At 50.2% G+C, this 19,665-nt stretch overlaps 3 protein-coding genes across 9 annotated transcripts in view; 2 read left to right on the top strand and 1 right to left on the bottom strand.

Moving 5' to 3' along the window:
- The window catches only part of MAP3K13 (mitogen-activated protein kinase kinase kinase 13), a 67,396-nt gene extending 55,093 nt beyond the window's left edge, over positions 1–12,303 (top strand). For 4 of the 5 annotated variants that reach the window (XM_068201116.1, XM_068201115.1, XM_068201117.1 and 1 more), the window contains 10 exons: positions 1,058–1,216; positions 2,310–2,418; positions 3,000–3,109; positions 4,278–4,394; positions 4,867–5,004; positions 5,984–6,713; positions 7,876–7,946; positions 10,707–11,004; positions 11,658–11,755; positions 11,844–12,303. In XM_068201116.1, coding sequence (XP_068057217.1) covers positions 1,058–1,216; positions 2,310–2,418; positions 3,000–3,109; positions 4,278–4,394; positions 4,867–5,004; positions 5,984–6,713; positions 7,876–7,946; positions 10,707–11,004; positions 11,658–11,755; positions 11,844–11,880 — 1,867 coding nt within the window. In that variant the 3' untranslated portion in view covers positions 11,881–12,303. Of the gene's footprint in view, positions 1–1,057; positions 1,217–2,309; positions 2,419–2,999; positions 3,110–4,277; positions 4,395–4,866; positions 5,005–5,983; positions 6,714–7,875; positions 7,947–10,706; positions 11,005–11,657 lie in introns of all 5 variants that reach the window. The other variant, XM_068201119.1, reaches the window with a different exon arrangement.
- A 3,916-nt stretch (positions 12,304–16,219) lies between these two features.
- On the bottom strand, positions 16,220–19,303 carry TMEM41A (transmembrane protein 41A). Of its 3 annotated transcripts, XM_068201121.1 has the most exons (5): positions 19,108–19,303; positions 18,879–19,032; positions 17,923–18,084; positions 17,268–17,406; positions 16,220–16,747 (listed from the first exon to the last, which is right to left on the bottom strand). In XM_068201121.1, the coding sequence occupies exons 1-5, from the start codon at positions 19,203–19,205 to the stop codon at positions 16,527–16,529; spliced, it is 774 nt and encodes a 257-aa protein (XP_068057222.1). In that variant the 5' UTR covers positions 19,206–19,303; the 3' UTR covers positions 16,220–16,526. The 3 variants fall into 3 exon arrangements, with proteins under 3 accessions (XP_068057222.1, XP_068057223.1, XP_068057221.1); XM_068201122.1 differs by lacking the exon at positions 17,268–17,406 and having other exon boundaries at positions 19,108–19,298; XM_068201120.1 differs by having other exon boundaries at positions 18,879–19,296.
- Positions 19,304–19,491: 188 nt separating this feature from the next.
- Positions 19,492–19,665, top strand: part of CEP63 (centrosomal protein 63) — a 121,264-nt gene continuing 121,090 nt past the window's right edge. The window contains exon 1 of the mRNA XM_068201127.1: positions 19,492–19,620. The gene's annotated coding sequence lies outside the window, so the exon portion shown is untranslated. The remainder of the gene's footprint in view (positions 19,621–19,665) is intronic.

Below are 19,665 nucleotides of genomic sequence, written 5' to 3' on the forward strand. Positions count from 1 at the left end.
AAAGCACTGGATATTGGTACAGCCAGAAACACCCTTCTCACCTTTCACCTGGCTATAATCTCCAGCTTGGCAGGGTTGGTGTCCCGCAGAGGAATGGGACACAGAGTGAGGTGGCACGTCTGGCTTGGAAATAGGGATGGTTGTGCCTCACCCGTATCACAGCCCAGCTGTTGATGTGCAGTAACAGTGGTGGTGGTTCTCAGCAGCATTTTGTTTACCTCTGTATTGGCTGGTTTGGTGTTTCTTTGGTGCTTTATTGGGCAATGAGTGTATACAAAACAAATGTTTGCTGTTGAAAATCAAGGTTTTGGTTCTTTCTGGTAACTTCACTAAGCAAGACAAGCAAAGTGAGTTTTCTTATCTACATCTTTCAGTGCTTGTGGGAGGTTCTTTCCCTGTCTGAGTTCTCTTAATTACTTTTTTTTTGCTTTATCCTTCCTTTCTTCAGAACAAAAGGAATATCAGATGAGACCTCATGTGCTTTTGGTACTGACAGTTATGCAAGTAGCATTTGTTTCCTAATTTCTGTGTTGCAGTAGTTGTAGTGCTGAGTCTCAAACCTTGAAACTCTTACCTGGGACTACAGGTAACAGCAGGGGGAGCCTTTGGTTAGGGAAAAGAAAAGAAAACCAGTTAAATGAAATGTAAAAAAGCCACAAAACCTTTGTTGTGTTGTCTCTGTAAGACACTTGTCAGTCTGTGCAGTAGTCAGTCATCTGTTCTTACCAGCAAGAACAGTCCAAAGTCTGTCTGAGGGTGGACTTTGGAGTCTTTTCATTTAACAGGAGCAAGACAGTCAGTACAGAAAATGTGCTTTCAGGATCTTTAAAATCTCACAAAGAGGAAAGGGTGGGTGGAAACCAGTGTGGTTTAGTGCTCAGCCCAGTGCTGGAGGAAAGGAGTTGTGCTAGAACTCACTGTTGTGCCTACTCGTGGTTTCGGACTAGACATCCCTATTTCCCTGTTTTGCCCAAAAAATGGTTTTTTTCAAACTCCTGATGTTTCTGTTAACAGCTTCTGTGTAAACTTGATTTACCCTGGTTTATTTCTTCATCAGGTCATTTGGGGTGGTTTTGTGGGAGCTGCTCACGGGAGAGATTCCCTACAAGGACGTGGACTCTTCGGCCATCATTTGGGGAGTGGGCAGTAACAGCCTCCACCTTCCCGTCCCTTCCACCTGCCCAGATGGCTTCAAAATCCTCATGAAGCAAACCTGGTAAGAGCCTGAACCCCACACAGCACAGATCTAGGGCTGGTTCCCAGCAAAAGGAGTGTGGAGCCCAGAGCAGAGGGCTCTGAGATACTCTCACACTTGTCCTGAGAGCAGTAAGTTTTAACATTCTGGATTCTGCTTCCTTGTGGCAGCAGGCCTGGATGCCAGGACATCTTCAGGTGCTTCACAGAGGGTGTGAAGCAAAGTAGGGGATAAAAGGTGGCTCTGTGGGAAGACAAAAGGAGCTGGAAGGAAAGTAGGGGTAAAATTCCTTGAAGGCCACATCCAGAGTGGAGGGAACTGATTTTTTCACTCAGAAAACCCCTTGTGAGCAACTGGCTTTTGGACTGGACAAAGAGAAATACGAGCTTTCTGTCTGGAACACAGATTTTCCGGCTTCAGATATGGAAAATGCTTTCAGTTTCCTCCATGTACCAGATTAGAGTTGAAATTCTTTGTCTTGGGTTTCACACTGATGCTTTGTCTTTGTAATTACATCTTGACACAGTGTAAAGGGTCTTCCAGCATTTTCCCACTCCATGGGTTTTAGTAGCCATCCCCCCCATGGCACAAAGGGGACAACAGGCGAGAGGAAGTGTGGCTCTCTCCCAGTGGCTGTTTACCCTGAGCTGCAGCAGTTGGGCTGTGGCAGCTTGAGCAGCTCGGTACAACAGAGTACCTACAAACACTTGTATCCCCACCTAGTGGAAGGAGGTGGTTGGTAGGGGAGAGGAAGCACAAGAAGCTGCTCTTTGCCCTGTGCAAGGTGGATTCGGTCCTGAAACTCAAATGCTGATCCTTTTTCTCAAAAATCCAAATGTTTTTGTACTTTTCTGTGATCTTTCACTCTGCAGTCTAATTTTGTGGTCTTAAACATTTTGCGCTTCTTTTGTTTCTCAGTAATGGTTCATCACAAACCACCTCTAGCACAATTAAATTGTATTTAGCAAAAGAGAAAACCAGAAAAGCTCCTTTATTCTAGCCTGTCAGCTGCTTGGTTCAGAGAATAGGATCTAGTGAGGCCCTTTCAGAAGGGCAGGAGAGGCTGGCAGTGCCCATCCCTCACCTCACCCTTGCTGTTTCTGTTTTGTTTCAGGCAGAGCAAGCCCCGGAACCGTCCGTCCTTCCGGCAGACACTGATGCACCTGGACATCGCTTCTGCTGATGTGCTGGCTACTCCTCAGGAAACCTACTTCAAATCCCAGGTAACTGGGGAAAGGCTGTAGCCTGTGAGTACTGGACTTAGCTCCAAGGATCTGATTTTGGAGGGTGCACTGAGTAGAGAAAGTCTGGATCCATGATTTCAGTTTGATTCTTGGGGAGGAGCAACCTGATGGGTGTTTGACAATCTTTTACCCAAACTTTCCCAAGCTGAGACTTCTGCTGCAGGAACCAGGGCTTCAAGGGGCAAATAGAGTATCACTCTAGACAGGTATCATCATGGGCCTTTCAGAATCATGAACCTTTCTACTTACTTTCACTGTCAAAAGTAAAGAAAATGTTCTCTTAGGACAAAAAGAATTCTAGGAATTTAAAAAATATTTCTTAGAAAATGCAGATATGTTGTAAATTCTCTGAAGCACAAAATTGTAAATACCATTTGAAAATGCTGGCCCTAAATGTGCTGTGATGTTGTTACTCAAAATAATTCAGCTAACAAAAATACATTCTCAACCCAAAGCTGTAATTTTCTGCAGACACAAACAACGTTGCCCAAGTGTTTTTCTGTGGTTCACCTACAGATCCCAATTCTTTGTAAACAGCTAAAAGTAAATTGCTTTCCTAGGCTGAATGGAGAGAAGAAGTGAAGAAACATTTTGAGAAAATTAAAAGTGAAGGAACTTGTATCCACCGGCTGGATGAAGAATTGATTCGCCGTCGGAGAGAAGAGCTGAGGTCTGTTCACACTCTTTTCTGTGTACTGTTTGCTTTTCCCATCCAGCCTTCCCTTCCCAGCTAAATGAGCCCTCAGCTTGTCCTCACAGGGCCTTCTGCTCCAGCCCCTGACTCTTTTTATTCTCCTCTTGTACTGAGGTTCCCAAAACAGGACCCAGTACTCCTGGTGGTATAATTTTGGGCAGCCTAAATTCCTTGTGAACCCAGAAACCAAAATTCCCATGGGCATGGCCTAGGCCATGAGCACTGCTCAGCTGATGGAAACTGGAGAAGAGCGGTGGGAGCTGTCACTGTTCTTGGGCAGTCTCAACAGTTTGCTCCAGAGAAGGTGGCAAAGGCTTGTGTGTTCCCCAGGGAATATTTCTGCCTGAGAATTGGTGTTTGTGATAACAGCACTGGAGCAGAGACATCCATCTCAGTGGAAAATCCATCCTGAGGTTGGCTGTGAGCTTTCTCTGCTCTGTTTCTTTCTTTGGGTTAGTTATTACAGAGAAGTGAACATACTTCATATAAACAGCCCACTGAAACACATTTTGGTTATACCAACTTAAAAATGAAAGCAGAAGGTTTATTTAAAGAAGGGAAAATATTTCCTCCTGTGATACAAATTTGCAAGTACAGTAGACAGAGAAACATAAAACTCTTAAGAAGCAGTTGTGTGTCAAACCTGAGGAGCCAAAGGGGCCCTTGGCCAGGCAGTTTGATGCAATGGTTGTTCAGTGTTCCCTGTCCCCAGGGAGCTTTGGATGGCCACGTATTTCAGCTGTTCTGGAGCTGTGGGGACACCCTGCTGTTAATGAAACACAGACACATGACTTCTTTCCTGTTTCTGTAGAGGCTGGTTTAGCCCCTTCTCTATGCAAAAAGGCTGATCAGGGCTTGGCCAGAGGGCTTCTGGGTGTGTGTGAGGCATTTGCAGCTCTTCTGGGGAGAAATGGTGCCACACTTTCAAGGCTGTTAAACACTTTCTAACCCATACCATGATTTATTGCTGTGTCAGGCTCTTAATCAGTCATCATTCACTGTTAGCTGTATCTGGGATTCAGTGCAGTACAGCTGGCAAATTTGACTTTTAAAAGGCCTTTTCCTAAAGCACCTGTACTTTTCCTCATTCTCTTCTCTTGGTCCATGGAAGTAAGGCCGGAATAAAGCCTTTTCTGCCTTTCAGACATGCATTAGATATCCGTGAGCACTACGAGAGGAAGCTGGAGCGAGCCAATAACCTGTACATGGAGCTCAGTGCTATCATGCTGCAGCTGGAGGTGCGGGAGAAGGAGCTCATCAAGTACGTGTCTGGGGATGGTGACGTGCACGTGGCAGTCAGCACACAGCAGAGCACAAACAGCACTTCATTGCTAAACTGGGAGTGGCACATGTAGATTTAGTGTCCCCTGAAAAACCACAAAAGTTAGGGAATTGCTGGTGACCAGGGAGAGGTCCCTTTGGAGTGAATTCCTGCAGACCACTGTCAGTGGTTACTGACTTGGAGAAAGGCACCTTCCCATTTGGTGCTGGCATCCTTTGGCCCATGCGTGAAGGGAACCGCAGTGCTGCTCCTCGACTGTGGGCCAGGGCCTTGTGCCTGCGGCATGGTGCCTGCAGAAGGAATTCAGAAGTGTCTGTGTCCTTTCCCAGCAGAGCAATTGGGCATGCAGCGTGTTCTCTGCACAGCCAGTTCCTGTCCAGTGGGAGCAGCAGGTGGAGAGAGGGACAACTGATGTGATTTTCTTTTTTTTTTTCTTTCCCTGATATTTCAGGAGGGAACAAGCAGTGGAAAAGAAATACCCTGGGACTTACAAACGCCACCCAGTCAGACCAATCATCCACCCCAACACAGTGGAGAAATTGATGAAGAGGAAAGGGGTCTCCCATAAACCAGGCAGCCAAACCAAACGGTGAGAACAACCCAGTCCTGTGCCAGAGCCAGTGGTAGATCCCCACTGGGCAGTTCCTTCCCTTTGAGCCTGATGAAATGCAGGGTGGGACAAAGGGGTTTCGCACTTGAGCCTGGTCTGATCCTCAGAACCATAATTGTTTAATTATCTTAAGGTGAAAGGGATGAATCCTGCCATCCCTGCCACCTGGGAAGCTCTCTGGAACCATGGAATCACAGGATGTGTTGGTTGAATGAATGAATTGTTGGTCCATGTGATTTTTGAGCAGATGGTGGTGCTTGGACAGGAGGTATCTCTTGTGTTTTCTCAAATTCCTAACTGTCCAAGATCATCCTTGACTTGGATGGGAATAAGCAGGGCAAGGGATTGTGGAAATCAGGCAGGCCTCAGGAAGGATGGATTCATTGTTAAGGAATCAATTTGGGATTTGAGATTTGGGAATTCATGCTGTCCTTTCAGTTTTTTGTCTTCTGCATGACTTTTAGAGAGGGAGATTTTTTTTTTCTAGAAGAGTTGGCTTAGTCTTTACTTTTTTTGGGATTTCCAGGAGTTAGTCCTGATTACAAGTGAATAATCACTTCTGAATTAATATCCCCACGTGGCTCTTAGATAAGCAGCCTGATCACCACCATTGCACATGCACAGTGTCAGAGCCATGCTCTGCCCCAAGGTCCTTGAGAGGGAGCTATTTTGGGAGAGAACATCAAAATAAGAGCAGAAGAGGAAAGTGTGTGACAGCTATTGGAAAAAACAGCAAGACAGGAGTGTAGAGCAGGATGGGCTGAATGAAAAGGACATTGAGTGGAGAGAATCACAGGGATCAAAATGCAGGAGTCAAGCAGCTGAAGGGGGAGGCAGCCTGTAGATTTTAGGAAGCAGAGAGTGCTTTTGGCTCTAGCTGCCTCTTCATCCCAGCTCCGGGCCAGTGTCACTTCTTTCTTTGTGGCTTGACATGTAACTTCTTCTCCTTGTCTCCCAGGCCAGATCTACTGAAGTCAGAGGGCATACCCAGCACAGAAGCAGCATCCAATGGCTCCCCAGTCTCAGGAAGTCCCAAGATGTCAACCCTGAGTGGCAAAAGCCGGTACCGCAGCAAGCCCCGGCACCGCCGGGGGAACAGCAAAGGCAGCTACAATGAATTTGCAGGGATCTTGAAAAACCAGCCAGCGCAAGATGATGGCCTCCAGCCTGGCCCTCCCCACCCTCCCCACGCCCCCGGAGTGCCGCAGCAGCCCGGCCACAGTCCCCACGGGCAGCACTCGCGGCTGCACGCCCACGGGCAGGACATCGCCACCTGCGCCAACAACCTGCGGTACTTCGGCCCCGCGGCCGCGCTGCGCAGCCCCCTCAGCAACCACGCCCAGCGCCGCGTGTCCGGCTCCAGCCCCGACCTCATCTCCACCGCCATGGAGGCCGACTGCCGCCGCGGCCTGGACAGCAAGGACAGCACGGCCGAGCGCTGGGAGTGCTGCCAGGCGGATCCCTACGACCCCTGCCTGCAGTGCAGGGATGAGGACAGTGGCCAGGCACAGATGGCATCTGTGGAACCAGGGGGGAGCCGCCCCCAGTCCCCCGCATCCGCGGCCCTCTACGAGAGCGCGCAGTTCATGGAGAAGCTGGAGGAGCAGGGCACGGCGGTGTCCGCCCTGGGCACTCCCCAGCACTTGGCTTCCTCAGGGCTGCCCTGCAAAGCAAGATCCCTCCAAAAGGTGAGGATGGAGCGCTGGGGTTTGAAGATGTGGTTTTGGTAGGGCCTGGTTCTGTTACGTGCAGTTTTGCCAATTGATTTGAGTTGCAGCTTGTTCTACTGAATTTTTGCTGTTGAAGCAGTCTCAAAATGCTTTCAAGCCTTTCTCCAAAGGAAGGGATAAATGCATTCTTTAAATTGTTCTGTAATATCATGTGAGAGTTTCTTTGAGAGTCTGTGGTGCTGCTGTGTCTCAGGGCAAAGATTCAACATTTGCCATGGTCTTGAGGACATTCATTTTGCTGCATCTGCCAGAAATTGTCCCCCTACACTGAAAGTCATAGCTCTCCTGTATTTTTTGAAGATTTTGCAAGAGTTAAAAGGAGATTATGACACAGTTGTACAGAAGCAGCTCTTTGTTCCTCCTGCTTCCATCTAGGTGGTGAGAGAAATAAGAACCAGTCTGAGTTCAAAGAGCAGGAAAACTGAGCCTGGCTACAAAAGTCAAGGAAAATAGTGTAATCACCAGAACAAGAGTGTGGTTTGGCCCCAGCATGATGGGACTAGGACCTTGTAAGACAAGCGGATGGGTTGAGATAAAGGCTTAATCTGAATGAGGGGCTGACAGGTTGGATGGGATAGAAGGAGACTGTAAAAAAACAACAATGTTGGGGTAAATTTGGATGGGAGAAGGAGAATAAAAGGCTCTGTGCTTACTGAGGTATGAAACAAATCCCAAGTTCTCCTAGTTGGCAAAACCCATTGGCAAAGGCTGTGTCATCCTCCATCCTGCTCTATTGATGGGCTGTGGTAGAAGAGGGTAAAGCCAAGAGCACCAAATCAGCTCCATAATTTATGTGGGTTTCCATGTGATACTCATTACTTGCTTTGCTTCAGTGAGAATCTGTACGTTCTGTACTCCATACCTGCTACAATACTCCAGTGTATTTCCCAGTCAGTCACTCCAGATTTGGGAATAGCAGCCTTGAGGCTGTCTGAAACAACCTCCTGGTTGGCAATGTCTGAGTCAGTGTTCCTGACACACAGGCTGTTTTCTGGTCTAGATTCTTGCAGTCTGTAGATTTTTGCACTGTTTTGCAGTGCCTTAGTCCTGAAGGACCAAGGGTCAGCCATGTTTGGACTTCCCCAAACGTGACACCCTTTTTCTCCTTGTTTTCTGCCAGAGCGGGGATGAGTCGTCAGAAGAGGAAGAGGGCGAAGTCGACAGTGAAGTGGAGTTTCCTCGTAGACAAAGGTAAAAGGTGAATTCACTCTAATCTCTCTTTGATGGGACAAAACTGAGGAGAACTCTCATAGCACCTGCACAGCAGCACTGAAACTGGTGAAGGTGCTGGCAAAAGAGCAGAATCCCATTCAGTGTGTCCCATCCATCCTCAGCTGATCCCTCATGTCCACTCACTGTTCCAGCCCATCCTGAGATGTTCTCTCTGGCCCAGCTTTCCTGCTGGCTTTCCTGCAGGCTGTTTGCAGCACAACTTGATCACACTTGATAACGTTATTCTGCCTCTGTAAATGAGCTGCTGCATCTGTTTCACCAGGATCAGACTTAGTGGATGTGGGAACCCTTTGTGGGCCACTCCCAGTGTTGTTTATTAATTGTTTGCAGTGGGTAAGACTCCAGCCCAGCACCTTTGTAGCTGAATTCAGATAAGATTGCAGAGCTAAGTGACAACAGCAGATCGAATTTGATGGTGTTGTCTGTAAAATAAGACTTAGGGGGAGTGTTCCTACTTAAGCCTGGGGAACAGCAGGATTTACAGTACTGTGCTCAAGAAAGACATCATGGGCTTGGTGCTGTAGCTTCATGAAAGCAGCTGCTTCCAGTGCAGGAGTGATCCAGTAGGCAAACAGGTTAAAGGTTTGATTCAAAGGAGCAGAGAAGAAAATAAGATCTTGTCTCCTGTTGTGTGCATCCACAGCACACCTGAAGTTTAAAGCCTAATGCTCCCTTCATTGCCCCAGCTCGAAGACCACAATAAAGTTTGGAAAGGTACTGAAAAGTGTGACAAGAGTGGTTAGGGATGGTTTCCATAGAAGAGGAGATTAAACCCATGTGAAATGTTTCTCTAGCAGGAGGAAAGGCAGCACCAGAGGTGCATAAAATTGTAATTTATGTGGAGAAAATAGACAAGGAATGATTCTTCACATTCATGTTAGGGGCAGCCAGTGAAGTGAAAAGGGCTTTAAAATGAACCAAAGGAAGCGCTTTTTCCATCCAGAACATTTTCAGATGTGCAGCTCATTGTCAAGGTGTGCTGTGGAAATCAGAGCATGAAGAGCCATAAGTGCAAAATTTCTGGAGTATGGATCCATCAGTGGCTGTTAGCATTGTCATCTGGGTTTGAGCTTCTGCTCGGGACTCAGATCTGCTGAATGATACAGGCCAGGAAGAGATGCCAGGAGAAAGCAGGCTCTATCTGCATAGCCTGTTCTCATACTTCTCCCAGATGATTCCTTCCTGCCTGGGGTTGAAGGCAGAATGCTGGGCTGGATGAGTTATGTGACTCATACAGTTCCTGCGGGATGTTGTTTCCTCTGTGATTTACTAACTTGGAAGATTAGGAGGACAAGTTGCCTGTTCCATATGATGTCCAGTTGTGGGTCTCTGGACATGTTCCCTCAACTGATGTGTTGCACTATTGCTGTTGGATCCTGGCACAAGGCCATTTCCGTGGTCAAGTAACCGTGAGCTTATTTCTTGAGCGGATGGTCCTAAATCCTGCCTGGCTTTTGGGATGGCTGCCGGGTGATGCAAGTATTCCCAGGGTAGTTAGCCTGAACTCACAGAATCACTGGGTTGGAAGAGACCTTTAAGATCATCAAGTCCAACTCACACCCTAATACCTCAACTAAACTATGGCACTGAGTGCCACATCCAATCTTTTTTTAAACCCATCTAGGGATGGTGACTCCACCACCTCCTTGGGCAGACAATTCCAGTATTTTATCACTCTTTCTGTAAAATACTTTTTCCTAACATCCAACCTAAATTTCCTTTGGCGCAGCTTAAGCCTGTGTCCTCTCATTCTGTCAGTTGCTGCATAGAAAAAGAGACCAACCCCGACCTGACTACAACCACCTTTCAGGGAGTTATAGAGAGTGATAAGGTCACCTCTGAGTCTCCTTTTCTCCAGGCTGAGCACCCCCAGCTCCCTCAGTCATTCCTCATATGGCTTGTGTTCCCAGCCCCTCACCAGCCTCGTTGCCTCCTCTGGACGCTTTTGAGCATCTCGACATCCTTCCCGAATTGAGGGGCCAGAACTGGACACAGCACTCCAGGTGTGGCCTCACCAGTGCTGGGTATAGGGGAAAAATGACCCCCCTGGGCCTGCTGGCCACACTATTCTGATCCAGGCCAGGAGCCATTGGCCTTCTTGGCCACCAGGGCACACTGCTGGCTCATGTTCAGCCGGCTGTCGACCAGTACTCCCAGGTCCCTTTCTGCCTGAGCACTGTCCAGCCACACCGTCCCCAGCCTATAGCATTGCAGAGGGTTATTGTGGCCAAAATGCAGGACCTGGCACTTGGACTTAATAAACTTCATCCCACTGGACTCTGCTGATCCGTCCAACCATTGCAGGTCTCCCTGCAGAGCCCTCCTACCTTCCAACAGATGGGCACGCGCTCCCAGCTTAGTGTCATCTGCAAATTTACTTATGAAAGACTCAATACCCTCATCCATGTCATCATTAAAAATATTAAACAGAACTCCACAGTACAGCCTTGCACTTTAGGAACATGCACTGTCAAAGAAATATATGCTTCAGGGCAGATCAGCTAATATGGACATATCAGACAGGACCAAGTAAGAACACATGAATTTAAAGATGCAGGTCTTGAGCTATATCATTCAGAAGGGCTAGAATTCTGTAGCTCCGGGATGTGGAAGGATGCTGCGCACAATGCCTGGTGTAGCAGAGCAGTGTACACAGCACCCAGGAAGTTCCCTGTGACTGTCATCCAGGGTGAACACTGAACTTCTCCCTGTTCGCAGACCCCACCGCTGCATCAGTAGCTGCCAGTCCTACTCTACCTTCAGCTCTGAGAACTTCTCTGTGTCGGATGGAGAGGAGGGGAACACAAGCGACCACTCGAACAGCCCGGATGAGCTGGCCACCAAGCTGGAGGATGAGCTAGCTGAGAAGCTGGACGACATGTTGTCCCAGACTCCAGAGATCCCCATTGAAATCTCCACGCAGTCGGATGGGCTTTCGGACAAAGAGTGTGCTGTGCGGAGGGTCAAGACTCAGATGTCTCTGGGCAAACTTTGTGCAGATGAACACAGCTGTGAGGTGAGTTGGTTATCCCCTTGTCCTTCCACTCAGTGGAAAAAAACTGCATAAATATTATGGAAAGGAATCCAAGAGCCAGAAAGTTGGAACACTGCCTAGAAAATGATGTGGTAGGTGTACTATGGCAAAGCAACTGCTGCAATACCCAATCTTCCTCCTGCTTGGCAGAAGAGTGGGTGGGGAAAAGTAGCATAAACAAAGCCGAACATAATGTGCTGTTCAAGATGAGTGTGATCTTGGGAGCCCATCACATTTGCAGTTGCATTATGTGGGATAAAAATACATAATGAACTGGAGTGGATATAAACTGCCTCAGACATATCCATCGGCAGCTTTGCTGACAAAGCTGGGATGACTTTCTTCTTTTCTCTGCCTTTGAAGTGTTTGGGAGGGGTAGGGCAGAGTCTGCTGCACAATCTCCTCATAACCCTGTGTTTGGGAGTGCTCTGACCAGGTATTTCTGTGCTGTCCCCTCTCTTAGGGGAGACAAGTGACCTTTGGTGGGGCAGTCGTGTGCTGTGCCCTCTCCCATGTGTGCCACTCTTCTCTGCAGGGGGTGACCTTTCCCTGGCTGCTGTGACAGACTGGGATGTGTGGGTGATATGCAGTATAGGAATGGTGCTCAAGTCTCCCCCTTTCCTTTTGTCTTGCAGAACGCACCACAGTTTGGAGAATCAGACTGTGACTCTTCTGAAGGGGAGTGTTCTGATGCCACAGTCAGGACCAATAAGCCCTGCAGCTCTGCTACTTGGTAATACAGATCTCCCCCAAAGCTTCCTGGTACTGGCATTTTGATTTCCCTGAGATTCCACTTCATTCCCCTTCATCACACTTTACAGGAAGAGAAGATGCTTCTCCTTCCCACCCCAGGAGTGATTTGCAATAACCTGAATCTCTGGAAAAACGTCCAAATGAAATTAATTCTCTTTGAGCATTTCAATCAAGAATGGCAGGGATGTATTTTATTGAATAATCTAGTTACTGTAACATGGATATTTATTTTTTTGACATTTTAACACTTTTTACTGTAAAGAGTGGATTGTATTTATAGACACACAGACTTGTTGCAAAAAAAAAAAAATGTTCAGAAAGCAAGCACACTATGGAGAAACATCCTGGGAGTCCTGCCTGGACAGCTTTGTGTACAGACGCGGGGGATTCTCTTGCTGCTTGCACAGGGGACCAGGCCTCATGGCCCTGAAGATTGGAGAACAGATCAAGAAAACTAAACCACTCAGTCTTATCAAATGAGGAAAAGCAGAAAAAGACCTGACTGTAGGGTCACCTGTGAACAAAGTGTTTTCAGTATAACCAGCTGGGTCATTTTTAATCAGAAGGTGAACATGTTCCTGGAGAAAACTGGTACAGAGGTGCTAACAACCAGGGTCTTCTGAGTCGATACATCCCCAGGAATGTAACGATGGGTTTTATTTTAAGGATTTTTTGTTTCTTTTTTTAATCAGCATTTTGTTGTGAGATCCTGCAAATGTATTCTAACCTCATCCTCTTGAGAATTGGTATCAGAGCACTTCTTACCACCGTCCTTGCTTCACTCTGGGAGTGTCAACCTCCAGCTGAGCAGGGAAACCTCTCTCAGATGCAGTGTGCCATTTCCCAGTTTACTTCCTCCTCTTACCTCCTGTCAGTTTCAGTCAGTCAAAGAAATCAATCAACTCAGTGTTGGCCAAGCAAGGACTTGCAAAGCATGGAAAGCACATTCTGCAGAGCCCGAGCACTTCTGGGGAGGATGCTGGAGACGCCTGGAGTGGACTGGGAGAAGCAGCCTCTCACCTACAGCAGCATCAAGAACCAGCAGAGGGCTGTGTGTTGAGGGGGAAGACTGGGAATTGCTGGCCTGGCTAAGAGCATCAGCCCTGCCCTGTCTCCTTATTCACTGTACATTCTTGGAAGCATTATCAGCTGCCTGCCCCTCATGGCAGGCCTTGTGCAGGGAATCCTGATATGGCCGTGGCACTGCTGTGTCTCGGGTGTGCCCCGAGGCCTCTGTTTCTCCTCCAAGCTGAAACTCTGCAGGTGCAAGTGAGGATAGTATTGGTATGTGACAGGCTGAGGCATTGGCAGATGAGAAAAATTTGTTTTCTGATAGAACTCATAGTGCCTTCCCTTCAAACACTACTCTTCTAAAACAATATTGAAAGAGAACAAAACGATAGAGCACGTTTCCCCCCCCTTCCCTAGTTGATGTCCCTGCAAGAGCTCTCCCTCTGCCCTTCCCAGTGTGCTGGCTGGCATGGCCAGCCAGAGGTGAACGGCAGGAATGGACCATGGACAGGTACTTCTGTTGCTTTGTTTGTTTACATTTTATGTTAAAATAATGGTTTGAACTTAACTGTGGTAATTTATAGCCTCATGGCAAAGTGAAGGAAAATGTCTTACTTATACAGAGAGCAGTATTGTATGAGTTAAATTATCCCATATTTTTAAATTTTGTAGCTGGACTACAGAAAGATCTTAAGTTATGATGTTATTTTATTATTTATTATCGTTTCTGTAGATCAGAAGGTTGGCTTCACCGCTAGCACAATTGTAATCTCTGTGTGTGACGTTACCTTCTCCCTGCTCGCCAGAGGGGTGGGAGCAGAGCTGGGCTCAGCGGCTGTCAGGAGTTGCTGCCTCTCGTGATTTCCAGGGATGCTGTTACTCCAGGGCAGAGAACAGAGAGGGGTGGATGGCTGCAGTCAGGTTCCTCGTGGGCACAGCTGCAGTTTGCTCATGTTGGCATGATGGTTGGCAGCCACTGAACTGGTGGGAATGTGGGAAGGGTGGTCAGGGAGTGAGGGGCTTTTGAATTGATCACAAAGTGAGTAACTGTGACAAGAGTTCCCCTGGCTAGAGCATCCAAAACGATGTCAGGGAGGAGGGCAGTTGCCCTGGGCAGTGGGTCCATGTAGTGGATCACCTGGACAGGACCAAACAGGCTCCTGGAGAGGGAGTGATGTGCTCACCCTGCTCTGGGCAGAGGCAGAACCCTGTGAGGAGTGAAGCTCTTTCCTGGCTCCTTCCCTCTCTCTTCCCATACTCTGTTTCTTCTCCCCCATGTTCTTTGTCTCTTGGCCAGTGGCAGGAGGAGCCGGCAGGGCCAGAGATGGCCTTGCTGTTGTGGTGTGAGAGGGGGTTTGGAGATGCAGATGGTTACTCAGGAGGCTGGAAGCCAAGGTGTGGAATTTAGCAGTGGAGAACTGTGTGCACATAACACCTTGTGGTGCAAAGAGAGGTGGAGAACTGCCATCAGGTGTCTCTATCAGAGGATGCCAAGCCCTGTGCCCCTGCACAGACTTTTCTCAAACCTGGCAGGCTCTGGGCAGCACTGGTATCCTTAGGCGGTCCCACAAATAGCCCCAAAGCAGAGCTGCCTCCAGCTCAGGCCTGTCACTGTCCCCAGGGCCTCCGGCCTGTGGTGGTCCAGTCCCTGACAAATAGATTCCAGAGGAATTTGGGTACCTGTGGTCTCTTTGTAGGCTCCACCATAGGATGAAGCTCCACTGGGCTTGTAGAGCTTTGGTGTTTGGGATTTTGAGACCCTTCTGGGCCAGCTGTCCTGGATGCAGCTGATCCCTCCCCATCCTTGCCTGGGGACATGCTGGCATGCTCTGCAGCCTGGGCAAGCAGAGCTGCCCCCTCTAGCCTGCCCCATTTAGCTTAATTCTCACACCCCCGGGTCATTGCACTGTTCCAGTCCAGTGTCGCTGCTCCTCCCGCTGCTCCCGACCCTGCATCCCTCTGGGAATGCCACTAGGGCAGCCCCTTGCCCCGCCCATGGAGGTGCCACCCCAGCCTCCCCTGCACACACGTCCCATGTCCTCGCTGTGTGTGGGGCTCAGCACCCCCACATTCCCGGGATGGTTGCTGTCAGTTCTGGGGGGGTTTTGTAGGATTTTCCTTAGTGACACTCCCCTGGGATTGCACAGACACAGTCCCCACATCGCTGTATGGGCACCTCTGCTGCGGTTCCTTGCACTTCCTCTCCTGGCAGGGTCTGGGGTCGAGAGGTGTGGGTGAGCCTGCTTACTCCTTGTAGTAACACTGCATTCCAGGGCTGGAGTAAACTGTGGGTTTCCTTTCCAGCATCCCGAGTACCCTGATCCAGTTCTCCTGGCTGCTGACAGCTCCTGAACACTAGCCTAGATTTTCTCCCAGAGCTGAATGTTGCCCTCCCCACTGTCGTGTTAAGTACCCATTTCATCTTGGCCCTGTCCAGTAGTGTTCATCCCCTCCTCCCTGCTCTGTGGATTCCTGAGACAAACTTGATTTTTTTTGTATTGACCAGTGTACAGTGATGGAAACAAGAATGACTATCAAAGCAAACAATGCATGGAATAAAAAGCCAGTGTACTTCAATACTGCAGGCTGGTCTGGTGATGTGGGAACGGGCTCTCATGGACTTTGGGATGATGTCATGAAGCTTTGCTCTGGGGTCTCCCATCTGCCCCTTTCCATACCTGGAAGGTTACTTTATCCTCTAAGTGGATCTCCTCATGGAGAGCAAATGCCAAAACCCCAAGAGCAGAGTATCATCCTGGGGGGAGGAGGGTGCTGAGGCTCTGGCAAAGGTTGCCCAGAGAAGCTGTGGTTGCCCACAGCTGAAAGTGTCCCAGGATCCCTGAAAGTGTCCCAGGCCAGGCTGGATGGGGCTTAGAGCAACCTGGGATAGTGGAAGTGTCCCTGCCTATGACGGGGGTGAAACAGGATGGGCTTTAGGATCCCTTCCAACGCAAACCATTCTGGTATCCTACGTTCCCCACAACTGGGACCGAGCCCAACTCTATTTGGAATCCTCCTAGTTATACAGGAGCAGATGTGTGGGTTTCAAGGTGCTTTTCAAGGACAAATCTCTGCCAGTCAGGTACATCCATTCCTGTTCTTTTCCCCTTTATGCTTTATGGGGAGTAGCAGCCACTGGCAGACCAGAGAAGCTGTCTCAAGTGCTCTGACATGACTGATTCAGGCAGCTCAGATCCTGAGCATTTTGCTGCAGACTGTGCTGATTTAACGTGGGAATCAAAGAAGAATCTTCTACAGCTGCACCCTGAAACACCATTATTTTCTCAACTTGGTGCTTGTACAGCTGCACTGGAGCACAGGAGCACATGGCTCATTATTTCAGGCCAAAAATGCTAAATCTGTCTGGAGTTGGAGGGAGCAGGGCCTGCCTACAGCCCACAGGGTTGTGCTTGGCCAGTGATCCACAGCTGGGTTCTGGTTTGCCTGCCTCACAGGATGCCAATACTCCTCCTTTTATTCCCCACAGCCTCAGGCACACAGGAGACTGATTTAAATGAAACAGGCAAATTAACTGAGTATTCACAAAGCCCCTGTATCTCTCTCTCAGTGCAGGTACATGCACAGATAAACATTCATTAAAAATAAGAACAGACACCTCCTCTGAGATGAGAAGGATGATTAAAAATTGCCACTCTCCTTGGTGACACAGAGCATGCAGAATATAACCCCTGGGAAGAGAGTCCTGCAGCTTTTACCCCAAAACTGGGGCACCTAAGCCATCACAAGCTCTTTCTGCCATTTAATGTCTGAGCTTGCTTGTCGCCATCCAGCTTCAGGTGTTTCTTGCTGTATCTCTTGATGAGGGTCCCTGGAATCAGCGCAGCCACAGCCATGGCCAGCAGCTTGAGCAGTGTGTCCCAGGAGAAGATGGCATCCAGAGAGGTGATTTGGGACAGAATGGCCCCTGTCTGCACACAGATGAAATTATATGGTGTAAGGCCTGAAGGAATCAGAGCAGAAAAAAGCTGTTAGTTTCCTCCTAGAGAAACTAGCTAAATATGCCCAAAGCCAGACACAGAAATCACAGAATTGTTAGGGTTGGACGGACCTCTGGAGATCATCCGGTCCAACCCCTCCTGCTAAGGTAGGGTTACCCAGAGCAGGTGACACAGGAATGTGTCCAGGGGAATTTAGAACGTTTCCAGAGTAGGAGAATCCATGCTCTCCCTGGGCAGCTGTTCCAGTGCTCTGCCACCCTCCACGGAAAGTTCTTCCTCATGTGAGGTGGAACTCACTGTTTTAATGTACAGCCACTACACAGACACAGGGGTTTGTGCTTGTAACAGAAAGAACCAGGTGTAAAGCACAATTTGCAGCATTGGGGACACCTACAGAATGCTCAAGGGCAGCACAGAGGAAACAGACAAAGGGTCAGAGTCCCAGCTCTGCCCTCCCTGGCTCAGTGATACCAAGAGCAGCAGTGTCACACTGTCCCCTCAGGCCAGGTCCCCAGGCCTTACCAATGAGAACGGAGAGAAAGAACTGGGACATGGGGATGTTTAAAATGGGAGCCGAGAGGTTCAGAAACCAGTTTGGTGTCATGGGGAACAGCCTCAGGAACAACAAGAAGAAAAATAAGCAGCTCCTGTTCTCTTCTACCTGCCAAAAGAAACATTCCATATCATTCCTGCTCCTCAAGCAGCAGTAACATTCAAATGGCCACCATACTGGAGTGAATTTTTCTTCTAACATGCCACAGTGTAACATCAGTTCGGAACTGAGGGAAAGCAGCAATACTATGTATGTATGGGAGCCTAATGGTGAGCCAGCCCTCTTCAAAGAAGGGGTGGAAATGGGATCTCACCAGAACGAAAGATGAGGAAGTCGAGAGCAGAACCACCTTCGTTGTACAACACAGCATGGGATGGATGGAGGCAGTTCTGGAGCACAGGGGCTTCCCCATCTCTCCTTTTTTTCACATCTGCTTTTCCTTAGGATCCAGGATTTTCCTGGCAGCCCCTCTGCCAACAGATTTGCTCCAAGAGAGCAGCCTGCTCATAGACTGTGCCCTCAGCAGGCCTGGAGCATCCCCTGCAGACACTCGTTTTCACTGTCACCCCAAGAGCAGCCTGGCCCAGGGCCATCACGGCTGTCAGCAGAACTGCCAGTTCTTACCTTCCCTTGCAGCAGAGCCACCTTCTCAGGGAAGAAGTGGACTATGAGCTGCTTGCCAAAAGCTGCAGAGAGCAGGTAGCAGAGGGTGGCTCCCACAGACGTGAGCACTGAGCACAGCACCAGCCCCGTCCATGGCCCAAAGAGTGCTCCAGCCAGGACATTCTGTGGGGACAATATGGAGTGAGGCCTGGGGGACACAGTGTGTCACAGAACCACAGAACTGTTAGGGTTGGAAAGAGCCTCTGGAAATTATCCAGTCCAAATGCCCTGCCAAGGCAGGGTCACCCAGAGCAGGTGACACAGGAACAGGTGGGTTTGGGATGTCTCCAGAGAAGACTTTGCCCTCCCTTGGGCAGCTGCTCACAGTGCTCTCCCACCCTCCATGGAAGGAAGTTCTTTCTCATATTGAGGTGAAACTTCTTGTGTTTTACTTTATAGCCATCGCTCCTTGTCCTGTTGCTGGGCACCACTGAACAGAGTCTGGCACCATCCTCGGACACCCCTGGGAGATATTCACATGCATTAATTAGATCCCCTCTCAATATTCTCCAGACTAACCATCTCTCATCAGAGAGATGCTCCAGCTGCACCTCTTTGTGGCCTCCCCTGGAGCCTCTCCTCCTTGTCTCTCTTTTCCTGAGGAGCCCAGACCTGGACCTGGCACTCCAGCTGTGCCTCACAGGGCTGAGCAGAGGGGCAGGATCACTCTCTGACCTGCTGGCAACGCTCTTCGCGGTGCTCTCCAGGGTCCCACTGGCCTTCCTGGCCCTCGGGGCACATTATCCACCAACACTCCCCGATCCTTCCCAGCGGAGCTGCTCTCCAGCAGGTCAGCCCCGACCCGTACTGCTACGAAGGGTTACTCCTGCTCAGGTGCGGGCCCGGTCGGGTCCCTCCGGCTCCTCTGCCCGATCCGTGAGTCCCCGGCCCCTCGCCCCGCGCCGCCCTCCCCGTACCAGGAGGCTGGAGCCGGGAATGGCGAAACTCTGCTTGTACAGGTACGCGCCGCAGAACAGGGCCAGCGCCGCGCCCCGGTGCTGTCGCTCGTAGTCCCGCAGCGCCTCGGCCAGATCCCGCAGCTCCTCCAGGTCCGCCGGGAATCGCAGCGCCCTGCGAGGGGAGAGACGCACGGGCAGCCCCGGGGGAAGGAGGGACACGCGGGCAGCGCCGGCCGCCCACACCCACCTGCGCGTCTGCCCCGCGCTCAGCCGCACCGACAGCAGCCACAGCGCGGCCGTGGCGGCCGCGAAGACGAGCAGGAGCCCAGCCGGGCGCCGCCACATCCCGGGTCGGGGCCGCCGCCGGGCCGAGCCGAGCCGAGCCGAGCGAACCCGGCGCCTCCCGGCCCGGCCCTGCCCTGCCCTGCCGCCCTCAGCGCCCCGAGCCGGGTGCGCAGGCGCGGGGCGGGGCCTCTGCGAAGGGTGGGGCCGCGATGGCGGGCGTGGGCCCGTGAGGGCAGCGGGCCGATCGTGGCACTTGCTGGCACCTGCTGCTGGTGAGGGCTCCCAGCCGGCTCAGCCGCCGACACACGCCTTAAACCCCCGTTTGAAACCCTCGCTTTAAGCCCCCCTTTTAAAGCCACGCTTTAAAGCCACGCGCTGCCATGGTTTTATTGCCACTCTCCCAGCCCGTTCGTGCGCTGCGGGGACAGCGGGTCCCGCTGCCCGGTCCCCACTGAAGGCGCCCGGGGCCCAGCAGGTGAGTCCCCGCACGGCGATGAAATGTCTCTGCCCCCTCCGGGCA

This window comes from Anomalospiza imberbis, chromosome 10 (genome assembly GCF_031753505.1).
Source record: "Anomalospiza imberbis isolate Cuckoo-Finch-1a 21T00152 chromosome 10, ASM3175350v1, whole genome shotgun sequence".
NCBI lineage: Eukaryota > Metazoa > Chordata > Aves > Passeriformes > Viduidae > Anomalospiza > Anomalospiza imberbis.

Coding starts and splice junctions, on each gene's coding strand:
- TMEM41A (XM_068201120.1), bottom strand. CDS start 19,205: ATGTGGCGGCGCCCGGCTGGGCTCCTGCTCGTCTTCGCGGCCGCCACG. Junction 17,407..17,922: donor TGGCTCTGCTGCAAGGGAAG/GTAAGAACTGGC, acceptor TTCTTTTGGCAG/GTAGAAGAGAACAGGAGCTG. Junction 16,748..17,267: donor CTTTCTCTCCGTTCTCATTG/GTAAGGCCTGGG, acceptor TGATTCCTTCAG/GCCTTACACCATATAATTTC.